General features: G+C 39.7%; 2 protein-coding genes across 2 annotated transcripts in view; one reads left to right on the top strand and one right to left on the bottom strand.

Annotated features, from left to right (window-relative positions):
* TUBE1 (tubulin epsilon 1) overlaps nt 1-6402 on the top strand; it is a 14882-nt gene extending 8480 nt beyond the window's left edge. Inside the window, exons 9-13 of the mRNA XM_005418432.2 lie at nt 217-241; nt 815-955; nt 2476-2616; nt 3477-3651; nt 4700-6402. Of these exons, the coding sequence (XP_005418489.1) occupies nt 217-241; nt 815-955; nt 2476-2616; nt 3477-3651; nt 4700-4858 (641 nt within the window). The 3' untranslated portion in view covers nt 4859-6402. The remainder of the gene's footprint in view (nt 1-216; nt 242-814; nt 956-2475; nt 2617-3476; nt 3652-4699) is intronic.
* Nucleotides 6403-6478: 76 nt separating this feature from the next.
* CCN6 (cellular communication network factor 6) lies at nt 6479-13860 on the bottom strand. Its single transcript, XM_031066686.1, has 5 exons — nt 13751-13860; nt 10092-10365; nt 9493-9735; nt 7196-7389; nt 6479-6791 (listed from the first exon to the last, which is right to left on the bottom strand). Exons 1-5 carry the CDS (start codon nt 13811-13813, stop codon nt 6510-6512), a joined length of 1056 nt encoding a protein of 351 aa, XP_030922546.1. The 5' UTR covers nt 13814-13860; the 3' UTR covers nt 6479-6509.
* Nucleotides 13861-20528: the final 6668 nt, after the last annotated feature.

The following is a 20528-nucleotide window of genomic DNA, read 5'->3' as shown; positions in this document are numbered from 1 at the left end:
GCGACTGAACCTGAAAAGGTAAAGTTACAGGTTATTCCTCTGTAACAAAGTAGGATTGCTGGAGGTGGTGGGTGCTGTAAATATGCAGGCCTGCATCAACTTGAGTAATATTAATTACATTAATTACTCATATTACAATATGAGTCTTCTCTTTATAAGAACTGGTTACTAAATGCTAAAGTACTTGGAAGTATTCAGATTGTAGTGGTGCTGCTTTAGCCATGATAATCTTAAACCTGAGGTAAATTTATAGGCAGAAGGAAATTGTCTTTTACAAATGCCTAATGGAACCCACAGAGGTTTGCCTTTCTAGGCATTATTTTGTAAATATTGTCAGATCATTTGTGCTCATAAACTGTTTATTGCTGCCAGAAATATGCTTTATACTTCTGGTTGGCCTGTTTTTCTTTTAAACAGCTTGTCAGGAATGCTAAGTCACATGTATTTTACTATAGCCTGTTTAGTAAAAGTGGTAATAATTAACTGGTATTAACCATCTGGTATTAATTAACCAGTATTTAGTGGTATTAAACATTATTAATGATAATAAATCAATGCTAAAGACTCCAGTTGGGGAACAAGGAATCACTCTTGGTAACTTACTTTTCTTTAATGAGAAGTATAAGTAAGACATAGCACTGTTATTGCCAGATGTGAAAGTTTTGTAATTATACTTGAACACTTGCTTGAATGCCGTGTTGTTTTATAGTTTTATTGTACAGAACAGCTGGAAAATAGATTTCATGGAATTTTACCTTATAGAAGTGATGTACTTCGTTTGTATCAGTTTCATAGCAATTTGTTAATTTTTCAGCTCTGCTAGATTTGAAGGTTCCCTAAACATGGATCTTAATGAAATCAGCATGAATTTGGTTCCATTTCCTCGACTTCATTATTTGGTTTCAAGCTTGACTCCTCTGTATACACTGGCAGATGTTAATGTTCCTTCTAGAAGGTAAGAAAAAATATTATTGGAGTTTCACATTTAAAGCTTAATTTCTGATTTTTCCATAGTTTTCATTTTAAAATTCTATTCTGTAGCAAAACTAAGGGTGGAAATTCTGAAACTTGTATATCTGCCACATTTTCAAATTAGTCCTGCTGATTTATGGAACATCTGCTGTCCCCTTTCTATGTAATGGTTGAGCCAGTAAACTTGACATGCTTTTGATCTCTGCTGGAAGTGTTTCTGTTGGGAAAATGTATTACTTAGAACCCACACCACAAGTTTTTTTGAGTAACAGCTTGCACTGGACTGACAAAATACTCTAAAGACAAACAAGGGATTAACTAGACTCTTTGGGGAATTACTTCAGTATTTATCTTAATTCAGTCTGGAGATGCAGTGAGGGCAGTGAGCCTATTTAACATCTTGTAATGATAAGCTGATGTGTCAGATTTTGTGAGATATTTATCCCATTGACATAGCAGAAAAATTACCAGTTAAAATAGATTTTACTGGGTTTGGTGGATTATGTTCAGTCAGCAAGAGTGAGATAGAGACAAATAGTGGTAGAGACAGCTAAGGGTAAGTGATGGAAGTATGCAGAGTGGAGAAGAGGGCAGGACCACACTTATTTTCCAAGTTGCGACAGTCAGATCTGTTGAGAACATACCTTGATGATATGATACAGGGCTAGGGGGAAGGTAGCTGACTATGAGGAAGTGCTCAAAGATGTTTCAGAATGAAGTGGGAACAGTAATATTTTTGTCCCCTTTATTTTTTTGTAATAGGCAGATTGTGGCAGAGATGATATAAGAAAAAAAGAAATAGAGATTATAAATGTACAGTATTTGGAACAAGTGGAAAGAAAACTTAGATGTTGTGAGTCCACAGAACACCATCTTTGGTATCCCACAGTACAGTGAAAAACTTGGTTAAGGAAGTGAAGAGAGAAAGAATATGATCTGCAGTGTCATCTTTTAAAGCAGTCATGTGTGATAAAATTACAATAAGTAGACTAGGCAAGTAGATATAGCCTGTCTTTTCCCAAATCATTAATCAAAATTAATACAGTTCTATGACTCATTGATCCTTTTTAATAATGAAGTGTAACATGCAGATAATCAGTTCTGTATGGGTCAGCACTTTGATATCCCTTGTCAGATCCTTCCCAGTGAGATTGTTCACTCAAATTGCCACATAACCAGAACCCCAAGTAGTTAAATCCTTTTACATAATTTTAAGACTTTGTAACCATTGGCCTCAAATTGCCTTTATGAAGGCAACTTCTCTGATTCAACAGTGGCTTGTAATTTGTGGTTGAGGAAAAAATGGATCTAGTGTGTTTTTAAAAACTCTATTACCAACATACGTACATATAAAGGTTTGAATCTTTCCTATTATTTATGGTCCTGGGTTAAATGTACCTTTATCCAGGATTTTATGAACTTTTAAACACTGAAGGTGGGCATTCTGAAGAACCTTTGTATCCTACTTTAGTAAGAGTAGATAACTGTTTTCTTTTCACCCAGGTTGGATCAGATGTTCTCAGATGCGTTTAGCAGAGATCATCAACTAATTCAAGCAGATCCAAAGCACAGCCTCTACCTGGCCTGTGCACTTCTTGTTCGAGGAAATGTGCAGGTTTCAGACCTTCGCAGAAATATTGAAAGGTTTGTAATACCACACAGAGTAGTCATGGGATGGATTTGTACAGAAATTGGCAGTTGTCCAGAGCATTCCAGCTTTTCATTTGAACAGTTTCAATACCAAATCAGTTTACTCCAACTTCCTTTTCTTAATTTTAGAAGGGAAGAAAACATAATTAACTTATGTAATGAGTGAAAAAACATCATTCCTGGATTTTCAAATAAAGGGAGATGCTGCTCCTGTCTTCCTCAAAATTGCAAAAAAAACTCTTTCAGGGGTCTCCCAACAGCAAAGGATGTTGGAGTAATGAGTTCTGTAGTAGAAGTTTGTTTTTGCTGAGCAGAAACACATAAGTTACTTTCACATAGGTAGGAAATAATCTTTATTTTAACAACTCTGTGTTGTGTTAGCACCCATTTTCTTTAACAGTATTGAGCTGCATAGATGTAACAGGAAAGGCAGGCAAAATGGAATTTATAGGCAGACGGGGTGCATGGGGAATATTTCTGGGAATCTAAAGTATTTTACTTATTTCAAAACTACAGGTAGACTGATTACCCTCACAAAGTATTAATCTGCCCCTTTACTAAATCTCAGAGTGCTTCCAGTCCCTTTTATAGAAACCAGGTACTTGTAACTTCACTTTTCAGATCTTGATGCATTAAATTAACAAAACACAATTGATTTTTGCAAATTAAATTTAACATAGAGACGCAGTGGTTTAGTCTGAAGTCTAAAATATCTTATTCACAGTGATAGTTATAACTGTCCTCCTTAATCCTGGGTGCTTAAATGTTAATCTTTCAGACTGCTAGTTGAAACTGTTAGTTGTTAGCCTTTGTGTTCTTTATATTCCTTAGTTAATTAAATTTTTGTATCACAGGTTGAAGCCTTCTCTGCACTTCGTCTCCTGGAATCAAGAGGGCTGGAAAACTGGTTTGTGTTCAGTACCTCCTGTGGGTCATTCCCATTCCCTTCTGGCTTTAGCAAACAACACCTGTGTAAAACCGACTTTCATTGAACTCAAAGACAGATTTATGAAGCTCTACAAGAAAAAGGTGCAACTCTTATCGTTATAACATCCATAGTCACTAATCATTAGCATCTTGTATTATTGAAACCCAGATCTTAGTGTTGTGAAGAGACTGTTTATAATTAACAGCCCAAGGGTTTTATTTGTGTGACCAGGTGACTCAAAGCCCCATCCAACCTGGCCAAGAAGACTTGCAGGGATGGAGCATCCACGGGTTCTTTGGGCAACCTGTTCCAGTGCACAGTAAAGAATTTCTTCTAAATATCTAATCTAAACCTTGTAGTCCACCAAGCTTTCTCTCACTTCACTTCCTCAGCAGGACAGGAGAAAAGTACAGTGAAAAACTTGTGGGTCAAGATAAAGACAGGGAGAACAACCACCAGTTATTGTCATGGGCTAAACAGACTTGGCATTTGGAAAATTAAACTAATTTATTGCCAGTAATAGTAGAGTTGGATGGCAAGAACTAAAAAAAAAAACTGAAAACGCCTTCACCCCCATTCCACTGCCTTCTTCCCAGCCTCAGAATTCTGTTCCTTTTTTGCTGATCTTAGTGTCTGCAGGGCTGTTTCTCTCACATTTTCTTGAGTCTTCTGTCACAACTGTTGTGCAGCATTTTTACCCCCCAGCTGTCACAGAGGCATTACCAGCATCACTAGTGGGCTCGGCTGTGGCTAGTGGCAGGTCCATAGTGGAGCTGGCTGGGATGCTTCTGTTCAGCATGGGGGCAGCTCCTGTTATCTTTTCACAAAAGCCACCCCTGCAGCCCTGCACTCCCCTTGCTGCCAAAACCCTACCATGTAAACCCAATCCACAGTTGGTCTGGCGTACCCAAGAATGCAATATGAAAAGATGGGTTTTAAGAAGTCGGTAATATCGACTGTGATTCACTAGGGGATTGTTACCAAACTTGCCGAGTGTTTAAACAAGGAATGTCATATAAATCTCTAAGTGCCATTTCAACACTGCTTGCACTTCCCCCCCCTTCAGTACAGGCTAACTGGTATTTACTGAGCCAAAGCAATCAAATACCAAGAAAAGGATAACACTGATTTTTTTTTTTATCCTCTTAGGCTCACCTTCACCATTATCTGCAAATAGATGGGATGGAGCAAAGCTGTTTTTCAGAAGCTATATCCTCTTTGTCTGACCTAATAGAAGAGTACAATGAATTGGATGCTACAAAAGGTGGGCCTAGAATAGATCCTTCAAGACTGAAGATAGCTGTTTAAAGAAGGAAGAACTGATTTTAAAAACAATAACAACAAAAAAGCACTTTTCCTAAACATCCAGCCACTTCAGTTAACCAGCATGACTTTCAGCATGCCTGGCTATTGTAATTCCAAAGTAGAACCAGGACAACAGCATCCTTTCCTCAAGAGTGATCATTAAGTGGGGAGCCATGCCTGTGAGAAAGATTTGAAGGCACCTAATTGTGGCTGGTATCAGTAAGGACAGTAATCCTAACTGTGGAGTAAATTGACACACAATATGCTGTGAAGAATAGGAGGAGAGGTTGCATATAGCAGCCAAAAATGTAATTATTTTCTCAGACTTTCAACTTCCAGTAAACTAAAGGTTGGTCTTGCATCAAGGAAGGATCACCATTGCTAGATTTAGTTTTTAACAAGCAACTGCAAAGAGAAGAAAAGCCCATGTAGTCTTTTCAAAGATGAAAGCAAGTCTCTAATGAAATTGCTTTCTTACACTTTGCAGTAGACATTTCAGAATGCTCTAAGCTATGTTCCTCATTTTGGTATTTCTGCTCCTGTGTTGTAGTTAACTATATTAGAGGATTCTCAATTAATACCAAAATCAGCAATAACAGAAAATTTTAAAAAATAAATTTTGTTTCAAGTATTATGCTTGGAATATTAATTAATATTTTAATGATTCATATTAATGAATGCTGAGTTGCACTTGATAATGAGATAATACAGAATACCTCTGAGCAAAACATGCACTTATGATGAAGTTAATACCATTTGGAGAAAAATGCTTATAGCCTTGAAAGAATGCAAGTAAAATAGATGTTTTAATATTTATAATTATCGGGGTATCAAGCAGCTTTTTATATTATAGTGAGAATTTTTACAAAATAGAATGTACAGCTATTTCCAGTTGCTTGCCAGTGAGCTGTTACAGATCAGAATGGATTGATTTCTTGAAATTTGAAGTCCTTCTAGTACAGTTGGAGTGGACATGTAAGTAAGCACAATTTTGAATGTGTAGGCCCAGAAGTATCCAATAAAGTATTGTGATAACATTTGTTGAGAGCATTTTTGAGAAAATGTTCTAAAACTATAAATTTTCTTAAGTCTTGCATCTATTATCTGCAGTTGCCCACTTATTTGTTCCTTTGCACATCCAGTGTTTGTATCCATAACACTAGAGAAAGACTGTCTGTTGCAAAAAGCAGTCTGAGATTGAAGTTGACAACTTCTGTTTCAATGTTTCAGCATTGATGTGTTTTACTATTTCAGATGTATAGCAGAAAATGTTAATTTAAGAATGAAGAATGATAGATGAAGTATTACAGGGCAATTTTTTTCCCAAGAGGTTGGAGCATCTATTTGTATTTGTAGGCAAAAGCTTGTTACACTGGGGTATGAAGCCCTCTTGCTGTACCTTTCACAGTCACCAAGAGTTCTTGTTTGAGCACTGCTAATGTTGGATACATCCTCAGGAATGTATCTCCCCATGTAAAAACAGTTACATTTAAAAATATGCCCTCTGGTGTTTTACAGGTACTATTTAATAAATGAGTGAATATTCACTTCTGTAGTTTCATTATAAACACTGCTGTGGCACGGAGTTATGCTCACTCTTCAGGGTGTGAATGTGCTGTTGCACTCCATGTGTTACAGTCAATGGTGTAATTTGTCATAGGAGTTTGAGTTGGGAAAATATATCTCCTGGAGCACTGCAAATCCTCTGGCACACACACGATGTTATCCACATCATCTTCCACCTGAAGAAACCTTCGTTGGGACACTCAAACTGTACAGTGATCATTTTGGACTTGTTAGGAATGCAGCACCTCTTGTCCAAGCACACTCCGCAGAAAGTTAGTTTATATCTTTGAGTAGTTGAGCATCCGGAAAAAACTAGCTTCTCTGCTGTTGGAAGCTGGAAAGTTGGTTGGCATGTTTTTCCCTTTGGAATCTTTAATATTAAAACAAAGAAAACCCTGGACATTAATTGCAGATCATGTAAGAAAAAGTTGCAACATTTACTTAAAAATATCTTGGAAGTTACTCAATCTGAAAGCTGCCTGCTTTTTCCTTTGTCAGTCAACAAACAGGAGATACTTTCAGAGTGACTGTGCATCAGGACAGCATTATCAGCACTTATATTTCAGGACATTGCGTTCTTTTGTTTGAAATTGCACATCTGTAGTTTGCTATTGAAACATGAACATTAATGGTAGAAAACATAGAAGAGTTATTTTAAAACCCATAAAAAAGAAAAAAGTTAATGTTTTATTAGTACTTGCTAATGCATCCATTTTTCCATTAGTTCCAATATTTTCATTTTCTATTAGGAACTAATTTTATGCTAGAAAATACCTTTATTTTCTTCAACATATTGGTCAAACAAGGCTGGATGAAGCATAATCTCTTTTCTTTCTTCATTTCACATTTTCTGTTGTCGTTGGTCACTCTGCTGGATATGCCTATGCCGCAGGTCCTGGAACAGGGTGTCCAGGGAGTTGCCTGTATGAGGCACTTTTTCTTCAAAACTAGTGGTAAGCTTCTGTAAGCTAAGACAGCAATATTTTATTTATGCAGCCCCAAAAGGATGAATTGAAAATACAAGGATAAGAATTTGATTTCTGTTCATGAAGATACTTCTGTAGGTAAACCTAAAAATGAGACATAAATAACATTTATACAAAAGTCAGCTGAGCTGCAGTTACACTATGGTGATACTGGATACTCAGATTCTACCAAGGACTATGAAATTGCATGTATTATATGACCTTCCAGTTTCATGTGATGGAAATGTTGTGTGAAAAGAGCTAATTGTGGAATTCTTATGAAATGTCCAGATTTTTCTTTTATTTTAGGCCAAGCATAGTTTATAAAGGCTGCTAAGAACATTAATATTTATGTCTTTGTAGATATTGATAAGACTTTAGGTTTTGTATTGAGGAATAAAATTATCCAATCACTTTTAGATACCACTAAAAAGCCCGAGGGCTGGATTGGGTGGAGTATACTTAAAAATGAAACAAAATTGCCATGGAAAAGTTCTACAGAAAATCTGTGTGGAATCTGTGCATTTATATAAGAGCACATGCAGAATTACCTGGAATTACCAGAACTGCTGTCTACTTAGAAAGTAGACAGCAATTTAAAGATTTCATTGAAGTAAGCATTTTAAAAGCCTGTCACAGATCTGCAACAAATAAAAGGAAGTTAAATGGTTGTTTATACTTGTTACATTTTTTAAAGTATGACCTAGTTACATCTCTGTATCTGAATTTGGTAAATCAAATTGAATAGAAAGCCAGAAAACAAAGCAAGAGGAGTAAAATGAAACTTAGCACTTACTATCCACTCTAACAGAAAAGGGACTTTTCAAAATACATATTAGCCCATTGAGCATCCATGGAATTTATGGACAAGTTGACAAGATAATTCTGCTGGACTGGGAGGGAGAAGACTTTACTTGGAAAAAAAATTTCCTGGTGTTTTTCTTCAGAAGGCTCCTAAAGAGCAGCATCGTACAGCCACCACAGGGACAGGGTGTTGGGTCCCTGAACTGAGCCCAACAGAAAGTGTGCTTTGCCAGCTGGGTGTCTGCTCTCAAGGCTATGCTGTGCAGCTGATCCGAATTCCAGAATCATAATTTGAAGTAAGGATGATTTTTTTTTTTTTTTTTAATTTGGCTTACTTATGTGACCACTGCTTACATGTGAGAAGTTGTCCAAACTGGACTTCAGGTTTTGTAAGCAGGTTTATTTGCCTGCAAATTGATTGATGTGCATCTACTCAGCAGCCTTTGATAAAGTTTTTCTGATAAGCATTGCAATCCTTTTATTTTATTGATCCATGATGGTGATTCCATCTGCCACCAAATTAATGGCTCTGCTTTCTGGTACCTGCATTAGCTGTAACAAAGATGACTTTCACCATGGAAGGTTGCACATGCACAGGGAAGGAGATGGCACAAGCATAGCAGCTGTGGCCAGGGAAGGGCTGGCAAAGCTGCTTCTGGCAATGGTGCTGCCTTAGAGTGCAAAAGAGAACTAGTGTTAGCAGCAGAGCAAGAATGGAGTTAAAGGGAATATCCACTGACCCTGGCAGAGTTGCATGGACAAGCTGATGAATGCTTTTGATCAGACTGAATAAAGAACTGGGGCAGGTATTGTTCTTGCAGTGACCAAAATTTGTGAATGCAGGAAAGCCACTAAGGCAATTTTTATAATTTTCTGCTTTCTATTGAAAGAAGAGACCTGTGTTGTGTTAATATATGTGTGTGAAAGCCAAGCTTTGTGTGTGGCTGACACCACAAAGCAGGGAAAAGTGGGGCAATTCCCAGGCTGCAAAATGGCTGACCAGCAGCATCCCTAATTGGGCTGATCTGATGAGCAGCAAACCTCTGCAGAAAGATGCTTTGGCCAATTCCCTGGTGACAGAAGCCAAAAGCCTTTCTGCTTTTCACATTTATTAGGTTTAGAGAAATGAGTCTGTGACCTGAGAGTAAGAGGGGTAAGTGGGGCACAACAGTCACTCTTGCAAAAGCCTTGAGCAAGAATTGGGCAAGTGCCAGTGGGCTGTCTGCCTGGCTGCTGGAGCCAGGGACACTAAATGCAGAAAAGCTCATGTGCAGAAAAGTTTACCAGAGTAGTTAGGCTCACCTGACATCAGTCTGTAGTTGGTTGATTGAAGTTGCTTGTGCTGTCCCCTGCCACAGATGGATTGTCCTGGCTTCTTTCTGCCTGGGACCCTGGCGCAGGGGCTTCCTGCTAATCTTGGTGTGAATGCAGGGGTACATCCGATTGTACCACTGACACACAGGCACTTATAAAGCCGGTTGGGCTGAAAGGTCTGCCCGTTGGTGTAATAAACTCCATTGAGCTCACATCCTACAGCTACCAGATCTGAAAATGGTGAACAGCAGTTACTAACATGGGAAGAGCACATGGGTCTTGCTAAACAGGGTGCTAAAATGTGGTCAGTCTTTATGACATCCACAGCTTTGTAAATTGGACATCGATATGTCTGCCAATAACAGGCTTGTGCGCAATGACCTGGTTTCACTAATGCAGGTAAGTTGAAATACAGTCCCAGCCCTACTCTCAGATTCTTTGACCGAGCAGTTGGAGGACTAAATTAGGATAAATTCTTTAGCACAGAGCTGTGCAGCACCTGCAAGCAGAGTTTTCCTCCAAAACCATTCACCTGGTGGTCCCCGCCCTCTTGGATTTCAAGAAGGGAACATGAAGGAGCAACTTACATGCACACACGCCTGTTTCATACCTAGGCTCGTCTTCCGAGTAGTCACAGTAGAGCCCTTTGTGGGGATCACAGACATCTGCTTCATTGCAGGGTTCACCTGCCTGCTTGGCACAGACCTTACAGCAGCCACAGCCATCCTTCACCAGGCTGACCCCAGGGGTGCAGTCTGGCACTGGCGGGCAGTGGCACGGCCAGCGGCAAACCTCCTTGCGCTGGACTTCACCAGTTTCTGAAGGTTTATCTCCAGGCTGCTCTGGTGGGCTGTGGAAAAACTTACACAGAGTGGGCTATTTTGAGCACTGAATGCAGTATGTGTAGCTGGAATAGCATAAAATGAAGTCAAGATGAAAAAAACTGAAAGTTGCATGAAAATGTGCAACATTTCTCATTCCACAAGATCAAAAAGTGAGAGAGGCTATGAGGTTTATGTAGAAGGCAGAGGACCATTTTCATCAGTTTCTCAATATCAAAAAGGGAGAGAAGCTATGAGGTTTATGTAGAAGCAGAGGACCATTTTCATCGGTTTCTCAATATCAAAAAGGGAGAGAGGCTATGAGGTTTAGGTAGAAGGCAGAGGACCACTTTTATCAGTCATACACTGAAATGTTCCACCAGTGAGCCTGGCCTACTGCTTGTACAAAACACAATTCACTGGTCTTTCCTTTGCCTTCTATAGAACAAAACAAAAGTTTTTTAAAAAGTATTTTAAAGTAGATGGTGGTTTTATTCTAAATATTTCTTCCTAGAAACCTTCTATCAAATTAATTAGCTTTTGATTCCTCGCAGTGTTTTATAGCCAGCCACAGTCCTGTGTGCCAGTTCTGATGGCAAGACCCCTCTTTTGAATGTTACTTTTGCTCCAAAATTTGAGTAGATGCTTGGGAAGGAGCGTTATAATATCTACAAATGCTCTTGTGCTAGATGCAAAAAAATAATCCTAGTAAAGGAGGCACTGAGTTTAATAGGTCACTTTCTAAGAGTGCATTTATTTGCATGACTAAGCCTTCATTGAATCCAGAGCTTACAGAGCAAAAACACATCTCATTAAAGAGATTTGTATCTGCAGCAGGAAGGCAAGATCTAGCCAGAATTTACTGGTTTACACATTCTGTCTTAGAATTCATGTGTTTTTCTCTTTTTTCTTTTTTTTTCTTCTTTATTTTTTTCTTCTTTTTTTTTCCAAGTAAAGAAAGGACAAACTAATTCCTGATGGGCTTATTTTTCTGAGGTATGAGGGCAGATTAAGTTAGCACAGTGTGAAAGGATCTATTTGAGATAGTCTATCTGCATTTTTTTAAGAACTACAACTAAAACCTAGCAGTTTAGATCTTAGCATTAAATCTTTTCATGCTGCTGATTTCAGCAGAAATGCAGATTGTGGTATAGTTATTCTCCGTGGATGACTGGTTCTGTAGTTAAGTGGGGACATGCACAGCACTTGGCCACTATACAACACAGGGCCTGGAAGCCACTCTCATCACACAGCTCTGACTGCCCAAAGAGCAAAAAGGGAAAGAAGACCAAGCCCTTCATCAGGTGCCAGTATCACCATCAAGCTTGCAAAAAATAAAGCCCAGAACATATAGCCTATTTTTTTTTCTGAGCATGTGAAGCCTATCAGTTTCTGTCTGTTTCTCCAAACTGCAAGGATCTGCTGGTGTAAAAATCACCTCCAGCAGAGATGCTGAGGGAAAGGGGTCATTCAGCTGGGGTTCCTTGCTGCTTGATTTCCAAACAGGAAGTATCTGCAGAATTCAGCATTTCATATGTCATAGCCCAGGAAAGCTCTTGCAGCATAATTAAGCTGGCTTAATTGAATGCAGTAGTAAATGACCTTTTAAAAGCCTTTTTTCTACCCCTAATTTCCATTTTTCATGGTCATTTACAACTATATTTATGATATCTTAATTTGCAGCAACTAATGAAGCTCCAAAATAGTAGCTTTCAAGTTCCTTTGGCTGAATGATTTTTAAGCCAGATAATAATTTACATAAGCAATTCATATAGTAGATGGATGTTAAACAATGTCATGGGGTATTCCATGCAGTATGAAGAAGATAGTTTCATAAATGTGTCATTTGTTAAAGGATTTCTTCTAATCCTTTCTACATAAATTCAGCAATAATATAGAAACAATTAACTCAAGTATACTTTTTAAGGCAGCTGTGCCTTTCCTATAAACCATAATGTTAACTTGATGAACATGTGCATTGGAATATAAAGGTTCTTAAAGAATTGTTCTGGAAACAAGACAAGCAAGTGTTCCTGTACATTTAGCAGTGGTTAATGCTAAATACATTTGCTTTAGGAAACAGTTACTTGCTGCTTCTTTCTTTAGAAGCAGAATATTATTATTATTTTTATTATTATTATCATCAGGAATTTGGCCATATGCCAGCAATATGAGGTTATGTGGCTTGAATCAGATATCATGTTTCAAAATGTGTATGTGTAGCAGGAAGTAATCTTATGAGCTTCAACCAATACATTTAATTTGTATTACAAATTGAAACATGCTTTAAACCTACAGACTTCTACTTAGTGGAGTTTTCTCCTTTTTTTAGGGAGAGATGTCTGCTGAAAGGTGGGAGACAAAAAAGTCCTTACAAAGTAAGAAAAATACCATCAGGTGAATATCTGACAGTTTTAACTGTGGAATGACTGAGAACTTCAGCTGACATGAAAAATCTTCACATATCTATTAAGTTACAATGAAAATGTAAAGTTTGTTTGTACAGTTTACAGGTCAAATATTTTTCTAATTTGTGCTTCCCCAGGTTTCTATACCAAAGCTATTCACATCACACAAGCCCCTTGCATACTTTTCCTGATCCTAAGGGCAGATCACAAAATGAGACCATTGTGTAAGAACCCTTCATGTGTTGTTTGTTTTCCCATGTTTTAAAGATTGAACAAGGTCAGTATGGCATAAATAAGCAAATAGCAAAATAGGCAATGTATTATCACTAATGTTTGGTTATCTTAGTCTGGCTTTGAAAAGGCAGAAAGGGGAGGGAGACAGCCATTTGAAAATTCTGTTGACATTCATCTTAATTGTAAAGGAAAAATACACTCTATACGCGTAAAGTCAATTTTCAAAATTAGGTAAATAAGTAATGAAATTCGCCTTTGACACAAACACCTTTAGAAAAAGCTATCACTTAAAATTGTCTCGTAAGAGAAAAAGTATAACACAGCCCAGGTGCTTTTCTTGTTTGTAAAACTAGCCTGAAGTCAGATTGCTGCATGTATATATATACATGTTTGCGAACACACGTATACATGAATATATGGAATATGAGCATGGATAAGATGTTTACTTTCTTACTGCATCAGATAGTAATTTTTGCTTATATTAAAAAAAAAAAAGAAAGAAAGAAAAAAAGAGGCAAGGTCAGTGACAATTTAAGCTTCCCTAACACTTTTTTCTTCCCACCAAGTCATAATAATGTACAGAGAGAAAAAAAAATTACCAAAACATGACTAATGCAGTAAATAAGATGCAAATGAAATTTACTCAGGAGTAGAGAATGGCTCCTTATTCTTTATGAGGAATTCACTTCTCTGAAATTTAACTTGTCATAAGGCAAATAAAAACTTTTAACCGGGACAAGGTGAGGAAAGGGAAAATCTTTTTCTTCTTTTTAATGAACTTACCTGTTGAGTATAAGGGATGATGAAGATGGTGGGAACAAGGAGCCACCGCATGTTCCTGCACATTCAGAAGTGAAACTGGGAGATAGGGAACAGGCTGAGCTGTGTCAGAGGAAGCACTGAACACAAAGCTCTCCTCTGTCTCCCTTGCCAAGCCAACTTTCCCCAGCACATGCAGGAACACATACACGCATTCACACTTTAAATTCTCCTCTTCATACTGAACCAGCTTCACACTGAAATTTCCAACTGGCCTTCTTTTCTCTGCCCACTGCTAGAATACAGATTTTCACACCCTGCTTGATCCCATCCAACTGATTCAGCCAGACTTAATTGAGGTCAGGTAGGGTGACATCTGATTCTTAAAGTCTTGCTGCTGGAAATGCAGTGTTATTTTTAACTTGTCTTTAAATCTATATTGCAGGAATTTCTGAAATCTGAAGGGCAGAGCCCCAAATACATGTATTTTCTGAGATGGAGAAAGCAGAGTTCTTCAAAATTTCTAATGTATTGTGCCTAGCAAATCATTGTATAAAAATTCACAATCATTACACACCCTCTAAAGAGGAAGGAGATGCTATAAAGTGTTAAAATGCTGCTACAGATTTGGCACTGTTTCTTTCCATGGAATCCTAATGGGGAAGCCCAAATTATAACGTACTTTTCCCTGAAGTATGCACCTTGTCTTATTGCTGTGTCATGGCATTTAAGGACAAGATAGTTCAAATCTCCAACTTCCCTCCCCCTTAATACTATCAAGGTGATGTGTTTGATTTTTAGGCTAACAAGTGAGGGTCTCCAGGGTAAGACAAAAACTCCAGAGCTGCAGCAGTGGTGTTGGTGGTGCCCTGGTAAATGTTTTTCTTTCACATTTGTCCTTGCTCAGGCACCTCCTGAAGCCCAAGAGTTACTAGGGGAGGCTGCCAAAGACCACACTGACACAGCAGCCATGCAGGGACAGGCAGTAATGGGAGTAGGGAATCAAATCCAATCCAAGCACTTCTGTTTGGCTCCTGGACTTGGAGCACCACATGTCCTCTGTGGTTACAAATGCACCCTGAACTGCCCCTCCAAACTTTTGAGCATTTAGCTGTAAAACACTGAAAAACTGCTTTTCTTTAGCACAATCACTTTGTCACATAACTCGAGATGAAGGTCAGGCAGTACCTGGGTGACAAGTGGATGCAGCAGATCAGTTCGTTTCATTATGTTACTCTGGTGTGTGGCAGTGCAGACTGAAGCTTGTGTTTCCCCTTGAAAGCTTATGAACATAGCACACAGGTTTCTCTGAAGTCTCTTCTGTCTCCTATCAAAACATAGCTTCTTTCATAGAATCAGAAGGTAGTTGAGGCTGGAAGAGGGCCCAGGGGCTTCTCTAGTCCAAGCCCAGCTCAAGCAGGGTTCCTTCTGAGATCAGACTGCGTTTACTCATGGCTCTGTCTATTTGGATCTGGAAAACCTCCAAGGGTGGAGGCTGCTAAACCTCTCCTGGCAGCCTTTCAGAGGGATAATAGTGAGCAGTGCCGGCTGTCTGAGGACATTCCAGGTTCAGTTTTCTCTTGCAGCCCCAAAGACACCACTTTCCCTCTCCAGCCTGTAAAGAAGTGAGGAAGGCCAGAGGACTAGCACATCCATTCTTCTTCTAGTACTGCAAGGGGAGCACACAGCACTCATTTGAAATGTGTCTTTTCTCTGCATTGCAGAGATAAAAAATGTGACCAGTGCAGGACTGGGAATGCTCTGTGTGAGCTGGCAAAGACTGGTCTGATGTTAATAATGGTCCCCAGTCTTGGGAAATAGGAGAGACATATTTCTGTAGGATTACCCATTGGTTTTATATGGTGTATTTGGTTGGAATCACCTGGAGAACACGTTATCTGAGCTTTAGAGAATGAAACTTCAAAATTGTGGTTAGAGTATAATTAAGCTGATTGATAGAAAATGTTGTGTTTGGAAGGAGTAGGAGGAATGTTCCTCCCCAAGGAAGATATTCTGGTGATATAACACATGAAAATGTCATTTTAGGTGGCTGGATGCATGCTCACATGTGTGCAAATCAATCAGCATTCCTCTTCAGCCTGAGAAGGGCCTGCTGCTAGGAGCACCACTCCTGCTATATTAGGACTCAGTTCTCCAGAACAACAACGTGCCTTCACTGCCTTTCCCTAAAAAATGCACTTAAGTGAGGCTGGACCTTGCACTGCAGCACTGATCCCTGCACGCATAAATAGCTATAAGACCACAAAGACAGCAGCATGAACTCCTATGCATAAATAGTGCACCAGGGCTTTGACTACTGAGCATGGGAGTCTGTGTCTCTGCTAGTATTGGCTCTGATTTCAATAAATGGAGGTGATCTGCCCTTTTCCTCTCCTGCTGGTTTTTAGTGATCCCCCACAAATTAAGAACTAATGTTTTTAATGCCACGTCCAGACTCAGCAATAGTTTGTCTGTATGCATCCTCCTTGCCAATCTCCCTTGCAGATTTGATTACATAAAGCATCATTCATTTCCTGAACTAAACCTGCTCTGCTATCTGGTGCCATTCTAATACCACCCTGAACGGAAATGTAATTTAGTTGTATATTCAGTGACCCCTACATACTGCACACATCTCTTTGGTGAAAAAAAATCATCTTCCTCTCCATGAAATATGCCATGTAAATCTATTGTCTTAAGAGATAGAAAAGTATGAGTTATAAACCCATAAATTGATATAACCATGCATTTTAACTGGATACAAGGTCTTAGACAAAAGGCCAGAGGTATTCATTATTGATTCTTGTTGTGGGCCAGGATTTTCAATGCTCCCTACTGGGCTTGGTGGAGTTACTGCAATAAAATCCATCAAAGCCAGGGTTGGGTTTGGTCGTTCCTAATAACTGAGTTTTAGTTCCAGACCCACACCATAGCTGGGGGTTCACCTTTTAACAGGAAAATTTTTGCATGTTGTCCTGTTTCATTGTTCTTTGAGCATGGATGTTGCAGAGAGGACTCCTCTGTTTCAATCAAACCTAAAGTTTGCGTCTCTTCACTCAGATAAATAAACTGATGGGTAAAAAGGAATAGGAATATTATATGGCAACATATTGCCCTTGGCTCACCCTGTCTCAGATGCTGTTTGCTCACTTGGGCTTTGGAAGGAAACTGCTTTCTTCAAAACAGCAGTGCCCAAAAACACTGATGGATTTTGCTAGGACTCTGCTTGCTCTTGCTGGCAACTTGGGCATGCCGAGGCACAGACATCTCCCTGCTGGGAGTGGCAGGTTTGTTTCCAGGCAGCATGGCATGCACAGGTCCTGGGATTAGCCACGCTCAAAGGTATGGTGAAGTTCCCAGCTGGAAGCCTGAGGCCGGAAGCTGTGATGGTCCTTGCAGAGGAATCAGCCGCCCACCAGCAATGCACTGTTGTGAGGTTCCTCTCTTCTCTGCTGGTCAGCTGCTCAGCTTTTGTAAATTTGGGCCATTTTTGCTTCTCTTCAAATTGAGTTTCAGACAAAAGTTGCACTCAAAAACGCTCCTTACCTCTCCTCCTGCAGCACCAACAACAACAGCACATTCTCAACAAGCTGACCAAGGAACGTCTCCCAGGATGATGGAGGTATTCCCAATGAGACAGAAATTCATCTTGTTCTGCATGCCCACTTCAGCAATAGCATGTGCAACACCGAGGTCACTGTTGGAGGCGTAGAAATGCTTTGTACAAGGGCAGCTATACCATGTTCCCACAGTGTGCCACTGTTTCTGTTTCAGCTGTGCTCTGCTTCCAAACTAATTCATAAAGTTTTTCTGAGCTATAACAGACAACCTCATATATGATGATATTTACATGCAGGTTTAAGACTAGGTCTCATTTTCAAAACTGATTTATGCAGGTAGTTTTCTCTACCCTGTTTTCTTCTAACACACCTTAAACGCAGAAAAGATGCCATAAAGTGCTTGTATTCCAAAGCACACATCTCTGAAATGTGAAACTAGAAATTCTCAGAATTTTTTAGGTTGAATATTTGTCATCAAAGACAGCCTGAGTTTGCATGCTTCTGGTTAACAGATCATTTAAAAATATCTGTACACACCAAACAGGATCAGTCTGTGCTCTGCCTAGCTCTGTGGGGCAGGCTCTGTGCAATCAATCCAGAAAGGCACAGGCTGCAAAAAGCAGGCCAAAGTGAAGGAATAAAAATGAAGACAAATTGGGGGCCCACCGAGCAAGGCAAAGAAGCTCAACTGCACTGAGCTAACCTATTACACACTGGAATTGGCCAATTCTGCACACAGTGCTGCAGCTCTGCTCTTTTCAGTTTCATGCTGAATTCACTGTGACAGAACAAACTCAGATCAGCCCAAACCGTGTTTGCAAATCAGCTTTTCTCCTCATGGCCCACCTTGGTGGGTACCCCAGCGCTGGCAGCTCCAGCCTCCCCTTCCTTTCTCCCCCACAGCTGGGCTGCTTTGCAGAGCAGGCAGGCAGCTGCTCCTCAGGGAGAAGTGCTGTCAGGATAAACATTTGAGCAGGGCAGCTAATCCTGCATGTCAGGAGACATGTGAATGTCCACTGAGGCTTGCACAGTTCTCAAAGGGTTTCCATTGTTAGTTATAGGAGGAAATAGTAAAGCAGCTTCCCAAACTCCTGAACTATTTACACATGTAGTTTGTGTGCCAGCTAAAAAACATTCCTGATGGAAATGAAAATGAGGTCCTAGTCAATGTCCTACCCAAACCTTCCTTGAGGGCAAGGCATGGGAGAGACACAAAAATAGAGTTGTATTTTTTTCCCAAGCCGTCAGTTGGGGTTTTTTTTTCAATTTTATTTTATTCACAGTACATACTTCATTAACCTTAAAAAAAAGGAATCCCACATAAATACTAATGCATTCACATTGCTATCTCCGGATTTATTTTGGCACCAAAACACAAACTCATCTCTTTGGTCTACAGGAAAAATATATGATGCTCTCTACAGACTCAGAAACACATGTAAATTATCGGGCACTGGCCAGACCTGGTGCCCATTTTTCATGCCAAGTGTCTTAGGAAGTGAAACACCTAGAAAGGGGAAGGGAGGCTGCACCTGCTCCTTTCCCTGCTGGTGGCATCATCTCCACTTCTTTCTCCTCATGAATGAAGAAGGTCACCACCACATCCATCCGTCCTCCTGCATGCAAGGAAGCTGCTCCAAGTTTCAGGGCTGAAAGGATTTATTCCTTCATTCAAAGGTACATTAAAAATAGCAGAAGCTGGGAAACTAGTAGTTCCCAAAAGTTCAAAGAGCAAATGCTGGGTGGACAGAGCAGATATGGCCAGGGTCCAGAGTTCACAAAGATGGTAACAGCCCATGTTCAGATGCTTGAATGGGAAGATTTTGGAAAGGGCATAAGAGAGTTCTTGTCCCAACCCTCAGGCTGTGTCTTTCAGGGTCTACAAAGCAATGAATTATCCAAGAGAAATAAAAAACCCATACCTCTTTATGACAAGGGTATGAAATTTCTTTATTTTTCTACTTTAGAATCTCACCTCAGGGTATTTGTATCGAAGTTCAAAACCTATGGGAAACTCAGTTTAAGCATTCACACTTTTTTTTTCATTTTTCCTTTAGAGAAAAGGCATCAAAATCTACAAACATCTAGTCAAAACCCCACATCAACTCAAAATCTCCAGAAAGATTGCAAGCTTGCCCAGCTTGCAGGAAAATGCAGCTGAGTTGTGTTGGGTTGACCCCCTCAACAATTCAGTTCTACAGTCCTTCCTCTTGCATGCCTACTGCAGAATTCCCTGTAAATTATCAGGGGAAAAGCAAGCACCTCTGTTACACAACTATATCCATTTACTTTATCCCAATACTTTGGCCCAAATAACATGTTCACCATCACCATCAAGAGGAAAGAGAAGAGATGGCAGGAAGGAATCAGCAGGTGACTTGCCCGAACCTCATTTGCCATGTGGGTGGAACGGGAAGGATAGAAAAAAAAACAGGAAGGGGTTAAGTCAGAAGTGTCCTGGTGAATGATTGCACCTGAATCAGACATTTCCAATGCAGAAAAGCCCACAGGACAGTTCAAACAAGAGATTAATGTGTCTGGGATCCAAGGTTTTCAGTACAGTTTTGCTTAAAGGATTGATTCATTTCCATTTTCTATAATTGAGTCATGACCTGTTGATACTTAGAAAACTCTCCATATTTATTCTGCAAAAGTTGCACCTCAAAGATGTCACCTTATGGTTTTTTGTGTCATTACAATTCTGTCTCCTCATGTGGTGGTGGACATGGTGCTGACTCCAAGTGGGACAATGCAGTGGCAGAAAGCAAAACCAGAGAAATCTAAATGGAAGAGAGAAACAGAAGGTTTAGTGCTGCTGGAGCCAGATCATTCATGAGGCAGGTGGCCCCTGGTATGGGGATAGAATATAAGAAAATAAAGATAGTGTAGAAAGTAATCTTACTCCTAAGGAGTTGCAGCTGGGCCAATTAGCAAAGATTAGGAACAGGCCTGAGTTGAACAGGCCACAGCTGTAGCCAATGAGAAGAAGAGTGCTATAAAAGAGTGGATTGGTTGGTTGAGAAGGGAACTGGAGTCAGTTGGCTGCTTTGTGAAGGAGAAAGAATCAGTGCACTGAGGAGCTGTCCATGAGAAACACCAAGAGGATATGAAACTTTTGTGCTAAGGAGACAGCAGTACAGAACCCCTGCAATAAGATGACAACATCCCCTCATCACTACTCTGGTCTCCTGCCTAGGAGATCTCAGCTACAGCTGAGGGGTGCAGGCACTGCGCATAACGCT

Source organism: Geospiza fortis, unplaced genomic scaffold (genome assembly GCF_000277835.1).
Source record: "Geospiza fortis unplaced genomic scaffold, GeoFor_1.0 scaffold98, whole genome shotgun sequence".
In the NCBI taxonomy this organism is placed as follows: domain Eukaryota; kingdom Metazoa; phylum Chordata; class Aves; order Passeriformes; family Thraupidae; genus Geospiza; species Geospiza fortis.
Note: the sequence above shows the minus strand (reverse complement) of the source record. Positions and strands in the feature narration are given on the sequence as shown.

Excerpts from the sequence above, each read along its gene's own strand:
- CCN6 (XM_031066686.1), bottom strand. The coding sequence starts at position 13,813 with ATGTGCAGGAACATGCGGTGGCTCCTTGTTCCCACCATCTTCATCATC. Across the intron at positions 9,736-10,091 it reads TGAAACAGGCGTGTGTGCAT|ATCTGGTAGCTGTAGGATGT; the intron begins GTAAGTTGCTCC and ends CACCATTTTCAG. Across the intron at positions 7,390-9,492 it reads CAACTACAGACTGATGTCAG|CTTACAGAAGCTTACCACTA; the intron begins GTGAGCCTAACT and ends TTGCTGTCTTAG.